This window comes from Microcaecilia unicolor, chromosome 2, assembly GCF_901765095.1.
Source record: "Microcaecilia unicolor chromosome 2, aMicUni1.1, whole genome shotgun sequence".
Lineage (NCBI taxonomy): Eukaryota > Metazoa > Chordata > Amphibia > Gymnophiona > Siphonopidae > Microcaecilia > Microcaecilia unicolor.
In genome coordinates this window covers 306,250,983-306,278,000 of record NC_044032.1, presented here as the reverse complement: position 1 = coordinate 306,278,000, position 27,018 = coordinate 306,250,983, and the positions used below count along the sequence as shown (strand labels likewise).

General features: G+C 40.8%; 1 protein-coding gene across 2 annotated transcripts in view; it reads right to left on the bottom strand.

Moving 5' to 3' along the window:
* PLPPR1 (phospholipid phosphatase related 1) overlaps positions 1-27,018 on the bottom strand; it is a 456,773-nt gene that overhangs the window by 287,625 nt on the left and 142,130 nt on the right. For both annotated transcript variants that reach the window (XM_030194307.1, XM_030194308.1), the window contains exon 2: positions 2,628-2,735. In XM_030194307.1, coding sequence (XP_030050167.1) covers positions 2,628-2,690 — 63 coding nt within the window. In that variant the 5' untranslated portion in view covers positions 2,691-2,735. The remainder of the gene's footprint in view (positions 1-2,627; positions 2,736-27,018) is intronic.

Sequence of the window (27,018 nt, the reverse complement as noted above, 5' to 3'; positions counted from 1 at the left end):
TAATGGAAATGTCAAGTGAATAAAAATATATTTTCCCTTCTTTTCCAAACATTACCTAGCTAATATTTAACTATTCCAATTGGAATATGTATTTCTTATCAAAATTACTTTATTGTTAGATGAACAAAGCTTACCCTTGTAGATATACAATAGGAAAATCCCCAAGCCTTTGTCTTCTAATTGAAGACTTGTACTTTCAAGGTTTTGATGAGGATATATTCATGAAGTACAGTTTTTCTTATAAAATCTGGGGCCCTGTTTTTATTTTATTTTATTTATAACCATTTAAATTTTTACAAGCAATAAAACAACTTGCCAGAAATACAGAGAAGGTAATATATAGGAATTATTTCAATCAGGTAATTCTATTCTCTTCCTTAGACCACTAAATAGGGAGAGTGAAACAAGACAAGGAGATCAATTAAACAGTAAACAGGGAAAAAAAAACGTGGTATTAACCTGATTATCCCCAGATATTACTCATCTAATTCAATATTCCACATTGATCATCTGGTTGGCTTCTTCAAGCCCAATACGGTGTATAGTCAATTCATTTCATTGAAAACAGCTTAGTAAACAGGGCCCCTGGTTCCCAACACCACAGAACAGAAACAAAGAATTGCATTGCATGCAAGGTAAATTACTTATCTACCTTGGCACTCATTTAAACAATAAAAGAGACCATTTTATCCTTTCAGGAATGTGATAATTATAGACTATTATACAGTATGAGAAGCATAAAATAATCATGTACAGTACAATAAACCTGCTGGAATAATTTTTTCAATGCTTATTCTGTGAGAAGAAGTACAGCTCCAATTCAAAATTTGATTTTAGAGGTTGCCCTAGGTATCTCATGCCTTACAGAAACATGCTTATCTGAAACAGATGCTATGATGATGCTACAACGTTATTCCCAGGATATTATTTTCTATCAGCAGTGGGAGAAAACTAGTGGCATTAAGCTGGCAAAAAGAGATTAGGGCTCTTCAAACCACTGTTAGAAGAATGGAAAGATGTGAACGTTATTGGTTAGATTAAAGGGAAAGTCAATGCAAGAAGCTACATCAGAGAAGAGGCTTGTCTGGCAGACCTAGCAGCGGCATCTACAGGGAAGTGGTCCCATGTGTCACTGCCCTAGGAAGGCAGCAGGGGTATTGGGATAAAGGACATGGTCAGAATTCAGGCTGGAGTGGGGGTGCTTATGATGATAAACTGAGGGAGGGAAGAACAAGAAACAACCTACCTGGGAGTGACCAGCAGTGGCAGAAGACTGACTTTTCTGTCTTGCCAGGTGATACATACCCTCTGCTCATGTCTTGCATACACCTTGGGGTATACATACCACATGTTGGGAGCCTATGCTCTATGGACTAGAGCTCTATTACTTTAGTATTTTTCCCATGGATGCAAAATGGGAAACAAACTTTAGTCAATAGGCTCTGAGAAGCCCCATTTTTCATAGGACATCTTCATTGCAATTAGAACATCCAGGTAGGATGTTCTCAATTACCTGAGTATTTTACAAAAGTTCCTGTTGAATGCTGAACCTTTTGTAAGCTGCGTGTATTTACTGGCACTACATCTATTTCACAAAAGTGCATGTCCTTAAAAAAAGAGCGGCACCATTTAGGGCTTTACATATATAGGTGCTAATTTCATAACATATGCGGGATCCTACAGGCACGTGTAAATGCTATTTCACAAACGTGCATATACAACAGGAACCAAATTAATAAAATAAGTGAAATGACTATGTATTGTTTGGTTTTTTTTAGGTGCTGTTCGACACCACTGAAATAAACACAATTGTCCCCTAAATCACTGATCCAAATGAGCAGGTAGATGACACTTTCGCCTGACTTGGAGCAGGTGTACATGCATTCATTCTCATTGTAAAATAGGAGTTAGTTGTATAATTTTAATTACCACCTAATTCAACCCAGAACACTGCCCTTAAAATCCATGCATCCCTCAGCATCATATACATTGTTATAAAATCGATATGTACAGGTGTATGTCATTTACACATGTAAATGCTGCTATTTAGGCATGTGGGGGCTGCACACAAAGAAATAATGATAACTCACAATTGATAGCCAAATGAAGAAAAAGGACCTCAGACACCCAAACACTGACATTTCAGTGTTTTACTGGGGTATTGTATTCATTCACTGGTCAAACAGTTTGTGGTTTTTAAATTTTGCAATACTTGTGCTTCAGTCTTCAATGTGTTGTTATAACCTTGTGCTACAACAACTTTATATTGCAACCATTAAAACTTTTATCAAAAAAGAAGAAGCACTTACCTTGTTACCCAACAGTGGCCCAACCATTTCACTTATCAGGCTTCCTCAGGGGTGGTGTATGATCTTAACACTGCAATCGTAAATATGCCCCCCCCCCCCCCCAAAAAAAAAAAAAAAGAAATTCGAGGCTTTCAATCAAATGGTCTTCCCCAATCCAATTTGATATGTTGGGTCATTATTAATTAGTATAAGTCTTTTCTCCATTCATGACACTGACTCCTCAAGCAGTGCCATTTACAAGTTTTTTTTAAAAGAAGTTCTGCATATTTAAAGCTGTATGTCTAATCTGTATGGTAAATAGTGGAAAGATAATCTTACCTCCACAAATATGAAGCATGGAATAATAGAATAACTTCGATGAGTGTTGCTCCCTAAAGCCATTTCTCCTCAGACTTTGTGTATGGTGATGTTTAAAGTGTTCAAACCCTAAAAAATAAAAAAAAAGACAAACATAAAGGTAATGTGCAATTGCCAATCACCTATGTCTTCATTCACTAAACAAGCAATTCTATAATTGGGCATCTGGTCCATGATTTGCCCTGAAGCAGTGGGATTTCCCGTGAAACAAAGCCATTGTCTGCAGATGGGACCTCAGCAGTTTGGATGTCACTAAGATTTGACTCACAAAAAGTCCTGCTACAAGTTGCTGCTATTGTGTGCAGATATGTTCTAAAGTTTTTTAAATCTATTTTGGACATTTTGACAAATCATATACAAGTTTGATTTTGTTACAATGCACATGATATTATATACCAGTCACAGAGGTTTTTTGCCTATGACTGAATTTGGGAAGCAGGAGAAAGTGCTCCAGTATCTCTCTGAGGCTTTTTCCTCCATTGACTTGGTCAAGTTTGCTCTGATCATGAATAATAACAGTAAGTTTTAGTGGGGTGTTATAGATATGTAAAAAAAATGGGGCCAAGACATCATATGGATTCATTTTATTGCAGGGCACGTTATATCGGAGTTCTACTGTTCTAGCACAACCCAATATCAGCATACTGAACATTTAGGCACACACATCTATATTAGCCTTAAAGCTCGCGTAATCATGGATTCAGCCAAGGGAAGGCGTGAATAAACATATGGATAGAGGTGAGCCGGTTGATGTAGTGTATCTAGATTTTCAGAAAGCTTTTCACAAAATCCCTCATAAGAGACTCCTAAGAAAATTAAAGAGCCATGGGATAGGAGGCAATGTTCTGTTGTGGATTAGAAAACAGAGGGTAGGGTTAAATGGCCATTTTTCTCAATAGAAGAGGGTGAATGCCCTCCCACGGAAGGTGATAGAAATGAAAATGGTAACGGAATTCAAAAATGTATGGGATAAACACAAGGGAATCCTGAATAGAAGGAATGGAAACAAACAAGCTTAGTAATTGGAAAGTAAAGTCAGTGCTGGACAGTATTCAATAGTCTGTACCCTAATCATGTCTGGACAGATTCAGTTTCAGTAGCTGGAGAACAAGGGCAAACTTCTACGGTCTGTGTCTTGATCGTGGCTGGACAGATGGGCAGAATTCTACAGTCTGTGCCATGATCATGGTTAGACAAATTTGGATGGACTGGAGTGGGGCTTCGATGACAACTTCAATAGCTGGAGAACAAGGCCAGTGCTGGGCAAAATTCTACGGTCTGTGCCTTTAAAATGGCAAGGCCAAATCAAGATCAAACATGCATATGTAGTATCACATCATACCTTATGCTATGGGTTTATCTTTTTAGGCAGACTGGATGGACTGTACAGATCTTTATCTGCCGTCATCTATTATGATACTGTGTTACAATGTAATAGTGGAGTGCCACAGGGATCTGTACTGGGACCGGTGCTATTTCATATATTTATAAATGATCTGAAAATCGGAATGAAGAGTGAGGTGATAAAATTTGCAGATGACACTATTCAAAGTTGTTAAAACAAATGCAGACAGTGAAAAATTGCTGGAAGACCTTAGGAAATTGGAAGACTGGGCATCAAATGGCAGATGAAATTTTAATGAGGACAGATGCAAAGTGATGCACATTGGGAAGAACAATCCAAATCATAAGTTACTTGATGCTAGGGTCCACCTTAGGAGTCAGCACCCAAGATAAAGACATAGGTGTCATCGTAGACAAATACACTTACATTTTCTGCCTAGCCAAAAAAAACCCACGATGCTAGGAATTATTAGAAAAAGGGATGAAAAATTAGATGAAGAATATTATAATGCCTCTGTATCATTCCATGGTGTGATCTCACCTTGAGTATTGCATGCAATTCTGATCACCATACCTCAAAAAGGATATAACGGAATTAGGAAAGGTTCAAAGAAGGGCGACCAAAATGATAGAGGGGATGGAACTCCTCTTTTATGAGGAAAGGCTAAAGATGTTAGGGATTTTCAGCTTGGAAAAGTAATGGCTGAGGAGGGATATGATAGAGGTCTACAAAATTCTGATTGACATAGAACAGATAAAACTGAATGGAGTTTTTACTCTATCAAAAAGTACAAAGACTAGGGGACACTCAATAAAGTTACATTGTAATATTTTTAAAATGAGCTTGGTGGGGTGGAGCTTGGTGCTGTAATTACCGTATTTTTCGGACTATAAGACGCACTTTTTTCCCCCCAAAATTTGGGAGGAAAATGGGGGGTGCGTCTTATAGTCCGAAGGTAGATTTGGCTGGCTGGCTGGCCTTCCCTGGTGGTCTAGTGACGTCGGGGCAGGAAAGAGCCCCCTCTTTCCTGCCCAGAGCGCTGCTCTTCATCCTCCTGTATGCAGCCTGACGGTCTCTGCGAGATTCAAAATGGCCGCCGAGAATTGAAGTCTCAGCGGCCATTTTGAATCTCGCCGAGACCGTCAGGCTGCATACAGGAGGATGGAGAGCAGCGCGCTGGGCAGGAAAGAGGGGGCTCTTTCCTGCCCCGACGTCACTAGACCACCAGGGAAGATCGCGTGACGTGAGTAGGGAGAAGTGGTGACAGGGCCGGGGGGAGGGCGATCCCAAACTCGGAGGGAGGGATTCGGACAAGACGCACCAGAGCACCTAGGTTTTAGAAGAGGGAAAAAGGAAAATTTTTTTTTTCCTATTTCCCTCCTCTAAAACCTAGGTGCGTCTTATGGTCCGGTGCGTCTTATAGTCCGAAAAATACGGTATGTTTTGGCTAAATCTAAATCTAGTATTAACTTTTTTTAGATTTGTGATATTTGAATTGAGAATAGATTTTTTTAATACATCTGCAAAATGTACTGGAATGCAATTGATTTTTCATTTCATTTATTTCACTTACTATACTACCTTTACTAACTGGCAGACCAGGGCAGTGTACAGACTAAATTTACAAATAAAAATAACTAAAATTTTTGACTAGGAAATAAATCTCATACACTCAGTCAAAGTCAAGCTAAGAGGAAAAAGGGAGGTAGGCAGGTAGGTAGGTCAACATGCAAAGAAAGGGGAAAGGAATAGAAGGGGACAAGGGGAAAAAGAGCAAACCCTGATAAATGGACACCACCTCTCTGCACAGGGGTAAAAGCAAGGGTAAAAAGCCAGGTCTTCAAAGCAATTTTAAATTGCCTCAGTGATAATTCTGCACATATAGGTAGAGGCATTGTATTCCAAAGTAATTGTGAGATGAAGAAGAAAGTTCTATACCTGGTGGATTCAAGGGTAGCCTATTTTGGGCCTGGGAGGACCAAGTGATAATCGTTTAGGGATCGAAGAACACAAGATGGGGAATAGGGGATCTTTAAAGAAGATAAGTATTCTGGTAAACCTACCCGAAATGCCTTGAAAGTGAGGAGTAGTGATTTATAACTGATACGTTGTTCCACCAGAAGCTAGCAATGACTTTGAAGAAGAGGAGAGATGTGGTCAGAATGACAGGCGTGACATAAAAGTCTCATGGCAGTGTTCTGGAGTGTTTGAAGTTTTTCTGTTCAAAAGTGGGGGCAGCCAAGATACACGATATTACAATAATCTAATCTGGGAATAAGCAAAGAAAGAATAAGAGAGTGGAAGGTGTCATGATTAAAGTAATGTCTAACTGAGCATAACTGCCTATGAATGTAGAAACCAGATTTGCATACTGCAGAGATCTGTGGTGCAAAATTATGGGCCCATTTTACCAAGAAAAGGCAAAAGGGGGCCTGTGCTGGTATCGGCACACATTTTTCATGCACGCAGAGGCCCCCTTTTACCGCAGTGAGTAAAAAGGGAGTCTCTCTTTCCTGCAGGAAATGGCCATGTAGCAAATAAAGCACTTGCTGCAAGGCCATTTTGGGAGGGAGCCCTTACTGCCACCCATTGAGATGGCATTAAGGGCTCCCGCACTAACCTGGCAGTAACCGGGCAGCATGCGGCATTGCCTGATTACCACCAGGTATATTTATTTTTGTAGCGCCAGCTTATATGACGACGAGCTAGGGGTGGGAAGTACCACTGGGTTGCTGCAGTAGCCTGGCGGTACTGCCTGTTTAGCGAGTGGTAAGCTCGTGTTGGGCTTACCACTGCTTAGTAAAAGGGGCCCAAAGTTTGGACTCCAAAGTAATGCCCAAGTAATGAAAGGAATCAACAGGTTGAATAATAGTCCCAAAGAGGTTGAGAGTAAGGTTAGGCTCCGGGAGATCCCCTGTGAACCAGCAAGAAACCGTTTTTTGTGTATTCAAAACCAATTGATGGGAAACAAGCCAATGTGAAATAGTTTTGAGACAGTCTTGAAGAGCTGTGATATGGTTTATAGATAAAATCAATAGGATGTCATCAGCATAGAAGTGGCAAGAGATACCTGAAGACCGAATCAGAGTAGCAAAAGGACTCAAGTAAAGATTAAAAAGTAGAGGAGAGAGGCTAGAACCCAGGGGGACACCACAGGATAAGGGGCGAGAAGAAGAGACTGAACAGGAGGTCTGAACACTGTATTGACCTGTAAGAAAAGAAGTGAACCAGATATCCCCAAAGCAGCAAGTCGTGAAAAACGGAAGATGTGATTTTTTGGTTGCATCCATGTTGACATAGCTAACAACAATCTCAGCTGAGGCTTCCTCACCGCTCCCCACCCCAACCAGTCACACCCCCCCCCCCCCCCCCCCCAAATTGACGGCCATATTTAGAAACTCAGGAATGTGTAACTTTCAAAGGAGCCATTCTAACTGCCACTCTGATTTTTTCACATTAAGTTCCTCTTTGTGGAATTCATTGCCATTTGCAATCCATACAGAACAGTCAACGTTTTAAAATAGCCCTAAAGACTCATATGTTCACTAAAGCTTTTCCTGTTGATCCTTGAAGTTGGCTGACTGGCATGATAGGCTGGCAGCTTCAGGCTCCCTATCCTATCATCGCCTATCTTTAATCTCTAGATAATACTTATTTCTGTTTTAAATGTAAGTTGGAGTTCTTTTCTTGTTTTTATGATTTGTAAATGTATTTTTAAACCGCCTTGACTGTATGCAATGTAGTATATTAAATTTTAATAAACTAAACTAAATGTATTCCATGCCTAAGTGGCCAGATCTTTTTAAACCTACCCCATAGGCATGAATGCATTAGGAGAATTAAAAAAGTAGAATGGAGAGGATATATTCTTGCCTGCAGATGTTTCTAAGCTTACAAGCATCTTGTATTGTGTAATGTATTCTCTACATGTCAGGTGTTGCTATGTAAGTTTAGGTAAAAGGATGGCCTACATCTGTTACAACTGCAGTAAATTTTAATGCATATAAATAGGCTTTGGAACATTTTATGGCATTTTTAGTTTCAACAGCTGAGTACCTATAACAGCAAGACACAAAATTATTTCTGATCATTAGAGAAAGAAATTACAGCAGAGAGAAGGCATTTTATTTTCCCATTTAGGAGCCTAAGCAATAAAATCTGCTGGATGAGAACAAAATTGCCAAGCGAGTTGGTAAAAATGTACAGGTCAATATTCAGATGCATTTATGCAGATAACAGCACCTGCTATCCAGATAAGTGTTGTTGACCGGGAAATTTAGCAGCACTATCCAGACAGTGCCTCTGCATATTCTTAACAGACCAACTCTGCACTATGCAGATAATGTCAGGGCACACTATATATGCCAGGGCTGTTCCAGATAGTGGCAATGATCAGTCGCTATCTAAATATCTTAGGACATATACTAGCCGATATTCCAAGCAACTTAGTCGGGCGCTGACTGGTTAAATTGCAGCTAATTTTCAGTGCCACTTAACCAGCTAAGTGCAGATCAAATTCTCGGTTAGCACCTGCTATGAGCAGGCTTAAATGCCAGCACCAATAGTTACAATACCATCAAGTCCAACTCCTACATTTAATTTATTTTATAGATCAGTTGTTGGACCTATCAGATGTGCATGCTTCAACCATTAGGCTATATGATTTGAGCCAAGCAGACATAGTGGATGAGCATGTAATCTGTTAGACCCAACAGTATTTCTTTAATTGACCTATAAAATGAATTGTTGATAGTATATGTAGGAGTTGGGCTTGATGCTATTGTGGATTTTTTGCCTCCTCTTTAACTGAAGAGTTGGTTGGTGCTTATTTGGTGGCACCAATAGTTAGGCACAGTTTGGTATATATTCTATATCAATGTGCATAACACTTGGGAACACCCCATCCATGCCCCCAAATATGTACATGCATTAGGATTTACATGCATATCACTATAGAATATGATATGCACGTAAATCCTAATTACTGCCAATGAGTGCAGATAATTGGTTATCACCCAATTATCAGCATTGATTGGCTCATTTCTCAATTAAGCTACATGCATAATTGGGTGCATGCCCAATTTAATGCACGTAACTCATAGTACCATATAGAGAGAGGCATTTTCAATATATTTAAGTTGGACTTTGGACATTTTACGATAAACGTCCCAAATCTGAATAGAAAACATGACCATTTTCGAAACCTCAAAACATATTTTTTTTTCAAAAATACTGTTTGTAAGAAGGTTTTGTGCTCTGTGCATTTATTTTTTCAGGCCATTAAAAAAAAACAAAGTACATGTGAAAAACGTGGAAAATAATACCATTGGGATGTAGGAGGGGACAGCATTTTTAGCAGACTGGTCCCCCAGACTTCCCAAGAGAGCAATGGGGCACCCTAGGAGACATTGCTGTGGACATCATATAAATGCTCCCAGATATAGATCTCACCACTGTTCCCTTATCTTGTCTGCTGAGTCCTCCAAAACCCACCCAAAACCTAATACCCTGAACTGTACATCACTACAATAGCCCTTATGGGTGAAGGGGGCACATCTATATGGGTTTCTGGTGAGTTTTGGAGGGATCACAGTTTCCGCCACAAGTGTAACGGGTAGGGGGAGGTAGGAGCCTGGGTCCACCTGTCTGCAGTGCATTGCATCCACCACTTCACTACACCAGGGATCTGCATGCTGCTCTAACATCTGAGACTGTCTTAAAGGCTGGTGAGTACTATTGTTATTCACATTATTTGGGAGTGGTATGGGGGTCAGTGGCCACAGGGGGAGTAAGGGGGGGTCATCTGGTCATTTGGTCACTTTTTGTGCCTTATTCATTATAAAAACAGGTGTAGAACAAAACATTGAAGTTTCGGCCCTAGATGTTTTCGATTTGTTCCAATATGGCTGTAAAACATCCAGGTGTTAGGCACGCCCTAAGCCCACCCTAATCCCACCTTTGAACCCCCCCCCCCCCCCCTCCCAACACACCTACTTGTGATTTGGACACATTGCAGATGAAATGCATAGATAAGTGTATGCAAAATAGGTTTCAAAAATACCAATTTGAATGTTTTGAGAAGAAATCTGTCCAAATGGTGCTTTATGACATTTTTTTTATGTTTTTCTCTTTCGAACATGAGCCCCAGAGAATCTGGCCCTAACTGAAAAATTAAAATGTGATCCAGATTTGCTACCAGTTAGTTTAATGGAATGCCCATTAGTCCTATGTGAAAGGCTAAAAATCCATTCCACATTAAATTGTTCCACACAATTTATGATCTTATAAACCCCTATTATATCAAAGTTAAAGAACCTTAACCTATTCCACCTTTCATCATTTAGGAGTCATTCCATCCCTTTATCATTTATGTTACCTTTTCAACCTCTCCTAGTTCTGAATATATCTCTTTTGAGACAGGACAATCAGAAAAGATTTAACAGAAGCAGTACTCTCTGCTTTCTCTTTCTTTCTACATAATTCCTAGTTTTCTATTTACTTTTTTTTAACTTCTGCTGCATACCAAACTGAGGATTTCAGTGCATTTTCATGATGACTCCAAAGTGCTTTTGCTGACTGGTACCTTCTAATATGAACCCAATATTGGCCTCAATAAGGGCTATGGTAGTGGTGTACAGTTGGGGGTAGGGGTTTTTTTTTTTGGGGGGGGGGGGTTGGGGGGCTCAGCACACAAGGTAAAGGAGCTATGTACCTGGGAGCATTTTATGAAGTCCACTGCAGTACCCCCTAGGGTGCCCGATTGCTGTCCTGGCATGTCAGGAGTACCAGTATACCACAAATGCTGGCTCCTCCCACTTCCAAATGGCTTGCATTTGGATGTTTTAGACTTGGACATCTTTGGTTTCGAAAATCAAAGATGTCCAAATCCAAGGACGTCCATATTTTTTCGAAAAAGACCTTCTCCCCACCTCCGAATTTGGACGTTTTACAAAGATGTACAAATTCCAACTTAGACCTTTCTTTCGAAAACGCACCTCTATGTATTCTGCATTGTAAGGTTTATGTTTATGTTTATTAGTAAATTTACTACACCAGTCTTCCACACAATCAAAACAATTTACAACAATATAAATTAACATTAGTAACAAGATAGCAAAAGTGCACAACATCATGACAAAGGAAAAGAAGAAAGAATATAATTAAAAATGCCTAGTCCTCTGAGCTTCAGCCTAGCTCCCCAGGATCAAGCAGCAGACCCCTGCCAGTGTTAAAACTAAACACTAAAAGCCAAGAAAAAAATAGTAGATTTTCAGCCCAAACTTAAAATTCCTGAAGTTCACTTCTGTTCTAAGGTATTGTGGCAGAGCATTATATAGTTCTGGAGCCAAACAGAACATTGTAGCTTGGTGGATACTATTTAATCTGGCAGAGGAGGGATTGACAAATGTTTTTGAGACTGTAAACATAATAACCTAGCTGGGGTGTAAGAAATTAACATATCAGAAACGTAATAAGGGAGTCCTCTGTAAAAAAAAAAAAAATCATGAGCCTAAATCAGAATTTTAAATTTGATGTGGTAGGATATAGGTAACCAACGAAATTCCTTGAGTAGCAAAAGTAACATGATCATACTTAGCTGAAAAAGTAACTAATTTAATTGCCACAATTTGAACCAGGGAAGATTCCATTATACAAGCCATTGCAATAATGTAACCGACTGATCAGCAAAGTGAAAATTAAAGTGAATAGCGCTGATTGATGAAGAAAGGACCTGGCAGCTCTTAAATTTCCTAGCACCAGGAGGAAATCTGATCCTCAAAGGGAAAATTGCAGATCAAAAGCACTGCCAAGGATTTTAAAGACAACACCAAGGGTAGCAAATGACCAAGAAATGCAGGTGAAATATTTGGCACAGTTTTAGCCTTTAAAAGGATACATTTTAGAGAATTATCACTTAGCCAACAATTCTTGAACAGCAACTGTCATTTGCCATCCTTTTGTTTCAGAACACATGTTTTGTTAGGAATTATATGAACTTTGGTAGGAAATAAAGCATGTTAGTGTCTTTGCTGTTCCATGAACAAAAGAGGGAAGATATGTTATGCCTCAAAAGTCTGTGGGTAAACATTTATAGTACAATCTTTCATAAATATCACAATTCCTGCTGGCAGATGAGTCCTTGAAATAATGTGGACACTAACATGTAACACCTGTCCAAGGCAGATGTTAATGTTTCAGCACTGAGTACACAGTAAATAGCATTTGGATGTGTTATTGCAATATTTGTAAATGACATTCTTTCATTTACATACGTAGTAACAAAATAACATAGTAGATGACAGCAGACAAACCTAGATGGCAATGCCAGATCACTCCCACGAACCATTGACAAGACTATTTTAAAATGTTATAATATGGCCTTACATAGCATGCTATTTTTGGCACTTGCAAAACAGCCCTTAATGTGCACATTAAGCTTTACTGCCTCTGCCCCTTAATTGTTTTTCACAGTCTGCAAACCATTCTGTTCTGGATTTCCATGGTGTTTACAACAATGCCATTTGGTTAACTTCCCCACCTTTTCAGCAGCTGCTATTTTCATTCATGAGGGCAAAATGGCTTCATTACTCTAGCAGATCCTAATTTGATAACAGAAGAGCAACTATAGTGGTTATGTCTTTTTTTTTTCCAATCTATGTATTAGTCCTGCTAACAAAGGGGTCTTTTTACCAAGCTGTGGTAAAAAGGGACTGTGCTGGCATCAGTGCATGTTTTTGATGTGCGCTGAGGCCCCCTTTTAATGCAGCAGGTAAAAAGGCTTTCTTTTTTTAAAGAAATGGCCATAGGCGTCCGGTATAAGAGGCTTGGGGAGGCTAAGCCTCCCCAGCCGCCCGCAGCAGTCTCATTCTCCAACGCAACGCCGGCCCGACACGCCGTCTTTCTTTATCTTTAGTTTTCTGTTCACCGTCCATCCGTCCTCTCTGCAGTGCTCTGAGTGCTGCCAGCCGACTCACCATCAGCTGAGCGCCATGCCCAGTTCCAGCGCGCTGCGTCCCTCCTCCTACTCTTCTTGCCTTGATGCGGGTCGGGGATCATGGGGACAGTCAGAGCTCGCGCGGGGAAGGGGCGAGATGGATCGGCGCAGCGGGTGGGATATTCATGATGTGCAGGCTCTCAGCTAGTCAGCCTTCCCTACGCGAGAGCGATGCAACTTCCTGTTCCGCACGGGAGGGGCCGTCAAAGTAGGGAAGGGAAGGCTCAGTGCTCAAGGCTGGTTATAATGGTTGTCTGAGGTGTTCCCACTTCCTTCCCAGACCCAAGCCAGACCATAATAATTCAAGAAGAGGAAATTGTGGCACGCAGCGCACATTGAATTTCAGGAGAGGTAGGTGCTGACTCTGAAGGTTTAAGTCAAAATAAAAAAATTAATATTTTGTTTCATGCAGATCTCTTTTTGTTTAAACATAACTTAATGGGCTATAAGCCCCTAATGCTTTTGGTTCCTATATTTTGTTTGTGATGACTTATACTGTGCCAAAATTGAAATTTGAAAACTGTTTTCTCTATCTGGTCATTAATAAAAGGAGCTCATTGTGAATTTCCACCCTAAAAGGATGTTTTGTGGCTGTATGTGACATGAGAATTGTGATATGATCCCTTGTTTCATATTGTTGACGGTCTGTGATGTTGTCCGTTTGGGTAGTATATTGGTATATTAGGGTCTGCCCAGTGTAATATTTATGGTACAGTAAGGTTCTGAGTGTGTTTTTGCACAAAGTTGTGCATAGTGTTTTGTAGTTGAGCGATTGTGATTAGTATATGCTTTGAGCAACCGTTTTATCCTTTGACATATGATACATATCTAATATCTAAATTTAATAAAAGGAATTAATTGTGACTTTTATTTTTATTTTTTTTCTGTGTGTTATCAGACAATTATGGATTTAAGCTCCACCCCTGGCCCCGCCCCTAACCCCGCCCCTTTAGCCTCCCCAAACAGTTGGGCCACCGACCGCCTATGGAAATGGCCATGCAGTAAGTGAACCACTTGCCGCACAGCCATTTCAGGGGGAAGCACTTACCACCACCCATTGAGGTGGCGGTAAGGCTCCCACACTAACCCGGCAGTAACCAGGCAGCAGCAGTACTACCCAATTACCACCGGGTAAACACAGACACTAAAAAAATACAAAATTATTTTTGTTGCGCTGGAAGTGGCATATGCTGGGGGGTGGGGGAATTACCTCTGGGCTGCAGTAGTAGCCTGGCGGTAGTTCTAGATTAGCGAGCAATTTGGGCTTACTGCCACTTTGTAAAAGACCCCAATTACAAACAGTTTTGAGTGATGGGTTTCTGAGAAAGTGTGTGTTTACCATCTTATAAACATGCACACAAACACCAGAAAACACAGACTTTTAATATACAGTGAAAAAATGCATGATAAACACTGTCCCCCCCAATAAAATGTGGCGCTATTTAACCAGCCAGGAAAGGCTTAGCTAACTGCTAAGATTCAGTGGGAAATAGTCGGTTATCTCTGTTGAATATTCACAGTTATTCAGTGCTGGTTTAGCGGCTAAATAGGACTGCATAAATAGCAGTCCTATCTTTAAATGCTAGACTTAGGGCGCTGTTTACTAAGGTGTGCTAGCTTTTTTAGAGCAGCTAAAAATTAGTACAAGCTAACCATGTATATGCCCATAGGAATATTATCCAGCTTATTTTCGAAAGAGAAAGATGCCCATATTTTGACCCAAATCGGGAGATGGGTGTCTTTCTCCCGTTGACATCCAAATCGGTATAATTGAAAGCCGATTTTGGGCGTCTTCAACTGCAATCTGTTGTGGAAACGGCCAAAGTTGACGGGGGCGTGTCAGAGGCGTGGTGAAGGCGGGACTGGGGCGTGTATCGGCCGAGGAGAGATGGGCATCCTCGGCCGATAATCGAAAAAAGAAAGGCGTTTTTAGCGCAAATTTGGGTCACTTTTTTTGGACCTTTTTTTCATGAACAAGTCCCAAAAAAGTGCCCTAAATGACCAGATGACCACCGGAGGAAATTGGGGATGACCACCCCTGACTCCCCCCGTGGTCACTAACCCCCTCCCACCAAAAACAAAGAACTTTAAAATCTTTTTTCCCAGCCTGTATGCCAGCCTCAATTGTCATACCCAGCTCCATGACAGCAGTATGCAGGTCCCTGGAGCAGTTGTTAGTGGGTGCAGTGGACTTCAGCCAGGTGGACCCAGGCCCATCCCCCCCTACCTGTTACACTTGTAGTGGTAAATGGGAGTGCTCCAAACCACCCCCAAAACTAGGTGCCCCCCTTCAGCCATAAGTGCTATGGTAATGGTGTAGAGTTGTGGGCAGTGGGTTTTGGGGGGGATTTGGGGGGCTCAGCACCCAAGGGAAGGGAGCTATGGACTTGGGAGGTATTTTAATTTTTTTTAATTGTTACAAATGCCCCCTAGGGTGCCTGGTTGGTGTCCTGGCATGTGAGGGGGACCAGTGCACTAAGAATCCTGGCCCCTCCCATGACCAAATGCCTTGGATTTGTTCGTTTTTGAGCTGGGCGCCTTCGGTTTTCATTATCGCTGAAAAACGATACCGTCCAGCTCAAATCTGCCCAAATCCAATGCATTTGCCCGGCACAAACCATATTATCGAAAAAAAGATGGACGCCCATCTTTTTCGAAAATACGGTCTGGCCCGCCCCTTCATGTACCCGTCCTCGGAGATAGACGCCCATGGAAATGGGCATTCGCGTTCGATTATGCCCCTCTATGGCAACTGGTTAATGATGCTTGCTTTTCTCTCTCTCTTTCTTTTTATTCCCCCCCTTAATCATAAACTAGGTCCTGCTTGCTTTCCCCTCTCTCTCTCTCTCTCTTTTATTCCCCCTTAATATTAAACTAGATCCTGCAGTGCCTGCTAGATTCTATCTGTTAATGCTGTGGTACAAAGTTTTTAAAACTAAGTGGAAATTAGTTACATAGAGGGGCATAATTGAACGAAAACGCCTATCTCCATGGGCGTTTATCTCCGAGAACGGGTCCGTGAAGGGGTGGACCGAACCGTATTTTGGGAAAAAATAGACGCCCATGTTTTATTCAACAATGTGTGAGCTGGGCGTTTTTGTTTTTCAGCGATAATGGAAAATGAAAGCGCCCAGCTCAAAAACGAATAAATCCAAGACATTTATTCGTGGGAGGGGCCAGGATTCGTAGTGCACTGGTCCCCCTCACATGCCAGGACATCAACCGGGCACCCTAGGGGGCACTTTTACAAAAACAAAAAAACAGGTAAAAGAGCTCCCAGGTGCATAGCACCCTTCCCTTGTGTGTTGAGCCCCCCAAATCCCCCTCAAAACCCACTGCCCACAAGTCTACACCATTACTATAGCCCTAAGGGGTGAAGGGGGGCACCTACATGTGGGTACAGTGAGTTTGGGGGGGTTGGACGACTAATAAGCATTAAGCAGCACAATTGTAACAGGTAGGGGGGATGGGCCTGGGTCCACCTGCCTGAAGTCCACTGCACCCCCTAACAACTCCTCCAGTGACCTGCATACTGCTGCCAGGGAGCTGGGTATGACATTTGGGGGTGAAAATAAAAAGTTGTGAAACATCATTTTTTTGTGGTGGGAGGGGGTTAGTGACCACTTGGGGAGTCAGGGGAGGTCATCCCCGATTCCCTCCAGTGGTCATCTGGTCATTTAGGGCACTTTTTGGGGCCTTATTCGTGAAAAAACAGGGTCCAGGAAAAGTGTCCTAAATTCTAGCTAAAAACGCATACTTTTTTCCCATTATCGGTGAAATGCGCCCATCTTTGTTCGGCAGATAGCCACGCCCCAGTTCCGCCTTCGCCACACCTCTGACATGCCCCCATCAACTTTGTCCGCATCCGCGACGGAGTGCAGTTGAAAATGTCCAAAAATCGGCTTTCGATTATACCGCTTTATTCATTTTTGTGAGATAAACGTCCATCACCCGATTTAGGTCGGAACTTGGGCGTTTTTCTCGTTCGATTATAAGCAGGATAGTAACATAGTAGATGACGGCAGAAAAAGACCTGCACGGTCCATCCAGTCTGCCCAACAAGATAACTCATATTTGATACTGAAGGTGTCAGAAAATACCACAGATACTAATGCGGAATGAAAATATATAACAATTACCCTATCCAATTCTAGCGGAAGCACAATCTATTGTAAAAATTAATTTTAAACACTAGTAGTGCTCAGGGTTGCAAGGATTCACATAACAATGTCAAGATTACACATATGATGCTGTGTACATATTCTTTGGCACTCTGATTGGAGGAGGAAGCTACAGCTCTTAAAGCTACCACACTGTAAACAACTGCATCGGTAATCACACAACCTAACATTGTAACAGGCATCATAGCTTTTCAAATGTCCGCACTGGCGTTGCTTAAAAAATAAACCACTACAGCACTAAAAAGTCAAGCCTTACCTATTCAAACACAGAAAAACAGTGGCGTGCTCACTTGGCCCTACTGGAATACAAACAAGATGGAGTGGCTATTTCTGTGGCATTCAAAAAGTAAAATCAACATCAGGTTTTACGTCATTCATGAATATTCAGAATCAAAATGTAATCTATAAATATTTAACCCGCTGAAGTTGTAGTGAACTAAGAAAAAAGAGTCACCAATGACGGGGAACTAGTATATGTATATGTTATGTGTATAAATCAGTACAAACTTTCTGACAATTTACTCAATCTAATACTACATCTTCTCATACCAAAGGACACTTATTAGATTTACTGGCACACAGATTCAGTATCCTGACAGTTTCTTTATAAAAAGCACTTCTTGGGCTCTAGTGCCATAGTCAAGCCTTAAAAAGTTAGTGATTACCCTATATTGGAACGAAGCAGTAAAAATCTTAGTAGCTCGGGATAACTTCATGCCTTCTAAAACCAGAGTCAAGGTTGATACCATTCAGTTCTGGTCTAACATAATAGCATCTCCCCCAAGCAGACACGAAAGACTTCATATCAAAATGGGATGAAATAAGCAACTATATTCTTGATGATTTGGCTCTTCTAAAGACTAAAACGAAACTAATTCAAAGAGTTTCGCCATGATTCAATCAAGCTATTCTTCTCAGGGTAAGTGAACATTTTTTTTTACTTTCTGCTTTGGTGATTTAAAGGCTGGGGTTTAAAAGAGGTATTATATGTTTATTGATAAAGACCAAATTTACAACACCAAACTTTATTAACTATTCTCCATACCATTTTCCCCATAGTTTTAAAAATTGATCTTTCTGCCACAGCCTACAGAATAAACAGACAGCCTCTAGAAGGCACATCAGGGCCTACTCCAGTCTTCATTTCCCTCCCCAACTCCCACCCACCTAGTACATCTCTTCATTTATAGCTTTAATTTATAGTCAATTATTGCAATTAGGATAACAAGAAGGGAATTTTCATTAGAGTTTTAATTGCATTTAATTACTTTCTGAGAAGTAAACACTAAATAAATCACAATACACCATATAATCTTAAGGCTCATTATATTAATCTAATATCCCTAGTACCTTAAGAAGTTTTAATTAAACAACATAGTAATACAAAGATGCAAACAGGAGTCAAGCAGCAAGAGGGGTGCTATCCAGTCTTTTGCATTGTGTGTCATGTATAATTATCTCTCAGTTGGTGAGAGGTTATATGTGTGTGATTGATGTAAAGAGTTCCTAACTCTCAGAGAATGAGTCCGTTCTCTTGAGGCTACAGTAGCAGACTTGGAGGAGCTGAGCAGGACAAAGAGGTACATAAAGGAGGCCTATATGGATACAATAGAGAAGTCCCACCTCCAGTCTGGCAACCCCTGTGCTGCCTTGGAGGAAAGAGGTCTCCTAGAAGGAGAGCATCACCCTAGTGAAGTAGAAAGTAATCCTGTAGCCAGGATCTGCCCACCAGGGTATGCAATATCCTCTCACACTGAGGATGTGTCTCCATAAACTTTTGACCTAGAGGGAAGGGTTAGGACAGCTGTTGTAGTTGGTGATTTGATCTTTAGGCATGTAGATAGCTTAGTGGATGGTAGGCGTGAGAATCGCTTGGTCACTTGCCAGCCTGGTGCGAATATGGTAGACCTGATATGTCACCTAGATAGGATTTTAGATAGTGCTGGGGAGGAGCTGGCTGTCTTGGTACATATGGGTATCAATGACATAGGAAAATGTGGGGGGAAGGTTCTGAAAGCCAAATTTAGGCTCTTAAGAAGAAAGCTGAAATCCAGATCCTCTAGGGTAGCATTTTCAGAAATGCTCCCCATTCCATGCACAGGGCCCAAGAGGTAGGCAGAGCTACAAAGTCTCAATATGTGGTTGAGACAATAATGCAGAGATGATAATGCAGGAATGGGGCAACATTCGGGTAAGGGGGAGCCTGCTCCTAAAGGAGGAACTCCACCTTATCACTGCGATATAACTTGTATCCTGGTAATGCAGAGTCCTATTGGTTGTTCTTCTTCCACCAAATCTCTGAGATGTCTATTATATCTGCTTCGTCATTTTGGGCTATATACTCTAACTCTCCCATCTTATTTGTTAGGCTTCTAGCATTTGTATACAGACACTCCAAATTGTATTTTTTTCCCCCTTGTATCTACAAGCTGCTTATAATAGCCGCATTGAGCCTGCCACGAGTGGGAAAGCGCGGGGTACAAATGTAACAAAAATAAAATAAAATAATTTGACAGGGATTGTTTCCAACCTTTACTCTGCCCTCCCTACAATGACTTCTAGCTTTCTTTGTTGAAGCTTCTCTATTGGGATTCCCTAATGTATTTGGTAAAATCCTTCCATACTCCAAACCATGTGCTCCTGAGCGACTATTGACTTTTTCAAGTTCTTTCCCTAAAGACCCAAAGTAGGATATAGTTACTACAAGTACAGTTAGTAAGTTGCTGTTAAGAAGAGTATTGATCATGTAGCATCACTGCTATGAGACTTACATTGGCTTTCTATTCAGTGGTTGCACCCTGTGAGAATTTTGGCATTGATGATGCCTGGAAACAGATTCAGATTATGAAGGAAATAGAAATGCTTGTATACACTAACTATATAATTGTTTTGAGAAGTTGCTATAGCAGCAGAATATGAAACTATTTCATTTAGACTCCTGAACAAGGTTGGATGGTTAGCTAGGCATTTTGCTGTAAATAATCTGGTCAAGAACTATGACATATTGTTAGAATACTACAGAAAATAAGATGATGAAGAAAATGACCCAGTACTTAAATACTATTTTGACAAATTTAATAAAGGAGAATATCATATAGCACTAAGAATTTCAGTTTACAAAAGCAAAAATCAGGAAGTTAAGGTCACGGTATCTTGGGGGAAAGTTTAATTTCAGTGCAGCTGTACTAGAATTGCTGTCATATATCAGTGAAAGGGTAAAGGGTCATGGATTTGATATACTGCCTTTCTGTGGAACAACCAAAGCAATTTACATTTATTATGTGCAGGTACTTTCTCTGTCCCTATAGGACTCACAATCTAAGTTTTTTGTACCTGAGGCAATGGAGGGTTAAGTGACTTGCCCAGAGTCATAAGAAGTTGCAGTGAAAACTGAACCCAGTTCTCCAGGTTCTCAGCCTACTGCACTATCAGGCCACTTCTCCACTCCTGTTAACACAGCCATCATTTTTCATTTATCATATGGATAATAGAACAAAAATGGCCTGTGTTTGATAAAGACTGCTTCACTACTCTGTCCAATATGTATTATCTTGCCTTTGCATATCAACAGATTATCAGATTGGCTAATCAGGGCAGCACTGTTTTTTGTTTGTTTGTTTGTTTTTTAAACAAAAATGAATCATCTTTTGTAAAAGAATTCTATGAATAGACACATATCTGAGAAAATGAAAGTGGACTAGTAAAAATATACTAAGTTTCATACAGCAACAGTAACAGTTTAATGAACTGTGTCTTCTACTGGCTGTTTGTGGGAACTTTTGAAGCATTCAGTACTGATTGTGAAATGTGATTCAGCTTAGTGAATGCCATTAAAACCAAGATGGGAAACCAGTTAGAAGCTGAATAGCTTGATAATTTAATGAAGATAAAAATATGTCTATACAGAGGAAACAATGTTAACCAGAGCAGTGTTTTTAGTTAGTGGCAAACAGTTTTTGCTCTGTAATTTGTAAGTACCCAGTATTTTCTGCATACTTCAGATGTGTTAAGTCCAGGGCTTTTTTTGAGGGGGTACTTGGGGGTACTGAGTACCGGCACCTTTTCCATTGTCTGCTAAAATTGACCCATGGTCTACAAGTTTTAATGAAAGAGCAATTCTGCCTTATCATAGGTTCTGTTACTGGATTTTTCAGCAACTGAAAGTATCACTCTCTTTCCATCTCCAAACAGTAATCTAGCCTTTCATTGTGCTGGTAGACTACCCCCAGGATCAACACCCACTGAGAGCTGAATGTAATAACAACAGTGGTGATCCAAAGCTGTGTGCTGCATGCATTCCTGATTTTTTAATCAAGTGGTACATGACATTTATAAATGGAAATATTTTTGTTTTACATTCTTGTGGGGCCTGAATAATTTAAATAAGGTTGCCATTTCAATATATATCTTTTCAAATGCATTCTGTGATATGAATTGTGATATTATGCAATAGTGTGTAGTGCTCAAAGGGTAATTTAACTGAAAGGTTTGCACAAAAAGAAACATTTTTGCTCACATCAACCCAATTCTTATGATCTCATGGCTGTTTATCTGTGCCTTTGGTTGTTCCTAGATAGCACTTTTAATATTGCCGTTTGATAAACTGTTTAATTTTGTGTATTTTATTATTTGTATTTATAATGGGAGTTATTTTAGAAGTCTTATTCACAATTTCCATATGGAAATACTAGCATTTACATGTGTATATTGTATACATGTGTGAGCACTGATTTTAGAAAGCACTATTTACTTGTGGTGATCCATAGTACATAGAGATTTCAAGGAGGCATAGTTTTGGCAAGGCCTGAGTGAGATCAAAATTCCCCATTTCACAAACGTATAGGGAAAAATATCCATGTGAGCTATTGTACTTGCTCAACAGCATATACAGGTTTAAAAATTACTTGTTTTAGCCAGAGCATTACAAGTATCATTAAGAACCCCTTTTACAAAGCTGCGATAGCGTTGGCGTGTGGATTTGCCACATGCCGAAGTCCCCTTTTACCGCAGTGGGTAAAAGGTTTTTCTAAAAAAAAAAAAAAAAAGGAAATGGGTATTATTAGGAAAGGTATGGAAAACAGGTGTGAGGATGTTATAATGCTGTTGTATCACTCCATGGTGCGACCGCACCTTGAGTATTGTGTTCAATTCTGGTCGCCGCATCTCAAGAAAGATATAGTAGAATTGGAAAAGGTGCAGCGAAGGGCAACTAAAATGTTAGCGGGGATGGGACGACTTCCCTATGAAGAAAGATTAAGGAGGCTAGGGCTATTCAGCTTGGAGAAGAGACGTCTGAGGGGAGACATGATAGAGGTATATAAAATAATGAGTGGAGTGGAACAGGTGGATGTGAAGCGTCTGTTCACGCTTTCCAAAAATACTAGGACTGGGGGGCATGCGATGAAACTACAGTGTAGTAAATTTAAAACAAATCGGAGAAACTTTTTCTTCATCCAACGTATAATTAAACTCTGGAATTAGTTGCCGGAGAAAGTGGTGAAGGCGGTTAGCTTAGCAGAGTTTAAAAAGGGGTTGGACGGTTTCTTAAGGGCCAAGTCCATAAACCGCTACTAAATGGACTTTGGAAAAATCCACAATTCCAGGAATAACATGTATAGAATGTTTGTACGTTTGGGAAGCTTGCCAGGTGCCCTTGGCCTGGATTGGCCGCTATCGTGGACAGGATGCTGGGCTCGATGGACCCTTGGTCTTTTCCCAGTATGGCATTACTTATGTACTTATGGCTATGCAGTAAGTGACCCACTTGCCGAACAGCTACTTCCCAGGGGAGCCCTTACCGCCATCTATTTAGGAGGTGGTAAGGGTTCCTGCACTAACTGAGCGGTAACTGGGCAGTGCGTGTGGCTATCCAATTATCACTGGGTAAGCCCCCGGTGCTAAAAAAATATAAAATATTTTTTAAGCACTGGAAATGGCGATAGTCTGGCGGTAGTACCAAAATGAGTAGGATAGTGGAGGTACGAGTACCGCCACTTTGTAAAAAGGGGCCCTAAGTCATTCTCCTTAATCCCATGTAGTCTATGTCCATCTCCAAAATAAAACCATGTTAAAATTACAGCCTTACTACTTATGTAGTGCCACTTATATGAATAGGTCTGTAAATGGAAGTTGCAAAATCACCACATTCACATTTAAGTGCCAATACCTCCACATGGAACCTGCCAGGTGTGTGCCGAGCTTTGCAGTGACAAAAGCATTCTGCATACCCTTGAAGCAGGTGGACAAAACGCTGGCCATTGTTGGGCAGTAGTGTCAGTTTTATGCAGAGTGTCTACATTACTGCTTAAGTGCAAGTCTGTCTATGACTTAAATGAACAAGTATATCTTTAAATGAGATGGATTTTTCAAATATTGAAGCACAGTGGAAGTAAAGATGAAGCACAAGAGTTTTTTTAATGCCAGTGATAGTACTGTAGTCATTGTTGGGCCCACTATACATGAAAGGCTAGATTCTATATATGGCGACTGAAAAATCCACACGGTAAAGAAATATGCCTAGACGTATTCTCTAAACTATGCCTAAATTATATAGAATAGGCTTAAATTTCTGCACAGTATATAAAATACACCAGGTGCCTTTCCATGTGACCAAATTTGGTCACATCCATTTAGGGCATGTTTTACTTGGCGTAATTCCTGACACCTAGATTAGGCATAGAGCAGGTGTATTTTATAATAATGTATATAGCTTTTAGAAACACCCATGACTTGCCCATTCCACACCTATAACCATGCCCCCTTTTCAACTTGGAATTTACGCACATCACGTTACAGAATAGGGGCCCTTTTACAGAGCAGCGATAAGCTAAACGCGGGCTTAATGCTTGCTGTTTTGGGACTGCCACCTGCCCAACGTGGCCGCCAGTGGTAGTCCCACCCTTAATGCCTGCCATTTCTAGGGGAAAAAGAAAACCCATGGAAATGGCTTGTGCAGCGGTAACCTGGCGGTAATCGGGCACCGCTGCGCACTGCCCGGTTGCCACCAGGTTAGTATGGGAGCCCTTATCGCCACCTCAATGGGTGGTGGTAAGGGCTCCCCATCACATGGCCATGTGGTAAGAGTTCTGGGGGCTTTTTTACCCACTGCAGTAAAAAGGGCCCTGGTGCGTGGGAAAAATGAACCTCACCACCAGCACAGGGCCCTTTTTCCCGCAGCTTGGTAAAAGGGCCCCTTAGTGAGTTGTGTGCATAAATCTTAATGCCAATTAGTGCTAATTGCTTGTTAACATCCAATTAGCAGCTCTGATTAGCTAGTTAACCAATTAAGCTACACACATTGTTATAGAATATTCTTTGATTTCCACGTGGAAATTAAGGTGCAATATAAAGAATTTGGGGGGAAGCGAGCTGTGGTTTGTTGAGGTTTTTTCCTGCTTGTGTTTTTTTCTTCATACATAGATTGATATCTTGCTTTGTGCTTTTCAATGAGGTGAGAGTATTTTTGGATACAGTTCATTTTTTCAACACATTTATTTGTAAAGTGGCTATTCCTGCTGCATGTGCCAGTACATACATGTACACTTATGCAGGTATTTTAGAAAAGGCTCTGTATGGGCAGATCCTTTTCTAAAATACTACCAGACTTCAGCACATCTTGGTCTGGATGTCTCAATTCAAGTTTCAATGCTCTATGGGGCCCTTTTACTAAGGCGCGGTAAGCATAATGTGGGCCTACCATGTGGTAAAAGAGCACTACTTCAGTAAGCGCTGAGGCATCTCGTGGTAGTTTGGCCATCAGCATGCACTACTCCCACAGTAAAAAATATATTTTATTTTTGACAAGGGAGGTGTGTCCATAGACAGAGAGTAGGCGTACCTGCGCTAATCAGGTTGCGCGGGCATATTACCACATGCTACCCAATTACCACAGGAGTAGCACGGGAGCTCTTACTGCCTCCTACATAGGTAGTGGTAAAGGTTCCCAGCAGTAATGGCCATGCGCTAATGGGGAAATTAGTGTGTAGCCATTTTCAAAAACCTGAATGCGCCATTTTATCGCCACACTAAAAGTGGCTGCAGCATATGTGAATCCCACACGCTGACAGCAGTGTCGGCTACTTTTTAGCGAGGCTTAGTAAAAGGACCCCTAGGTAAAATGGGGTTTAATTGACTTTTTTCATATCTTATGTGTATTTCGTTGTAATTTATTGTACATTTCTATTGCACTCCACTTCGGATATTTTCAAGAAAGTTGGATAATCAAAAAGCCCAGGGTTTAGGCATAGGTACCAGTTTCATACTGTTCTCGTACCTTGCTATGTACTGAACTGAATTATGCTCAGATTGAAAGAGATGCACTTGCTTTGATAGCTGGTGTTAAAATAGTTCCGTAAGTACGTGTACAACTGGACTTTTGTATTCCATACTGACCACAATCCTCTGTTGGGCATATTCTTCAAAAGCAAATCTACATCCCCATGGAAGCAGACCTACAGACAGAAGGAGAGGGAAGTGAGAAGGAAAGAGCAGATAAGAAGGTAAAACATGATTAGTAGAGAGAGAAAATGCAAAGGAGGAAGCAGAGGACAATGAAGTATAATAAGGAACACTGACTATTATCTCTCAAGCTGATCTCCAGCACCAACTAGTAATATGCACCAGGTCCCAAAAGAAGCTTAGGTGTTATTATTAGCAGGTATAAATGCACAAACACACATTTTTAGTGGCATAGGCATATGCTTTAAGTATAAAATACATAGTATGTGCCTTCTTTTGTGTGGAGGACATAGAGGGTCTGCTTGTGTTAAACAGTTCAGCAGAGTCCTCTAGTGCCTCTACCAGGAAACTGCCAGCAAAAGGGTAATCTGTCCTGCCTGACTGACAGAAATGGGAGGAGAAATCCCTTGGCAGGAAACTCTGAGGTGGTATGCCCCGAGGGGAGGGTGGAGGGGGGCTTTGGCCTTTTGTATCCCTAGTCATTGTACCATTAAGTAAGGCGGACCTTGTGACTGACATACAAAGCCAGTGCATAGGGGAGGGTGGAGAAAAGGAGTGAGGAAATGGATACAGAACCTACACCATTGCTGCACTAGTTCCAGGTAGGTTTAGAACAGGGACCAGACCACTAACACTGTCTTCAGAGGAGAATAAAGGAGAGAAACAGTAGAAATATTTATCCAGGAGAAACACCAGATCATAGAACCTCAGTAATGTGTTCTCATCAGAGAAGGGATCCTCTACCAGGATTTTGTATCTCCAGTCTAAAAGAGCCCAGCTCCCTGAGAAAACCATCTATCTCATAGTAGTCCTTTTCTGGAACTGAAGTTCAGAGAAAGAAAGAGAGACCAGTTGTTAAGGCCATTCTTTTTTTTTTCTAAAGAACCTTTTCCAAGTTAGAGAATTCAACAAACCTACCATCAGAGAGACTGTAAGTGTTGACTATTACCTTTATTCTACTTGTGACATGTGACTGTAAATAGCTGATTTTCTCATGTTTTTACCTTCTGACCAAGACTGATTGGCTTCATGAAAGGAATATGCTGAACGACTGGATTTATAGTGCCTTTTGGTCTCCTATCTTGCTGGTCCCGGCCCTGTCCTATAAATATAGGTCCCGATATTCAGCTAGTGGCTTTATCCCCTGTTTGGGCTCCGGCATTGAATTTCTGGGTATACGGAGGGGGTGAAAATACAGCTGGTTAAGTAAGATATTCAGTACTTAACCAGCTATGGTAAAAAGCATAAAGATAGGACTGACTTATATGCAGTCCTATTAATGAACCTATCTTAGCTAGTTAAATGTTGAAAATTGGTAATTAACTGGCTAAGTAATAACTGAATCCCCCAGAACACCCACAAAATAGTAATAAA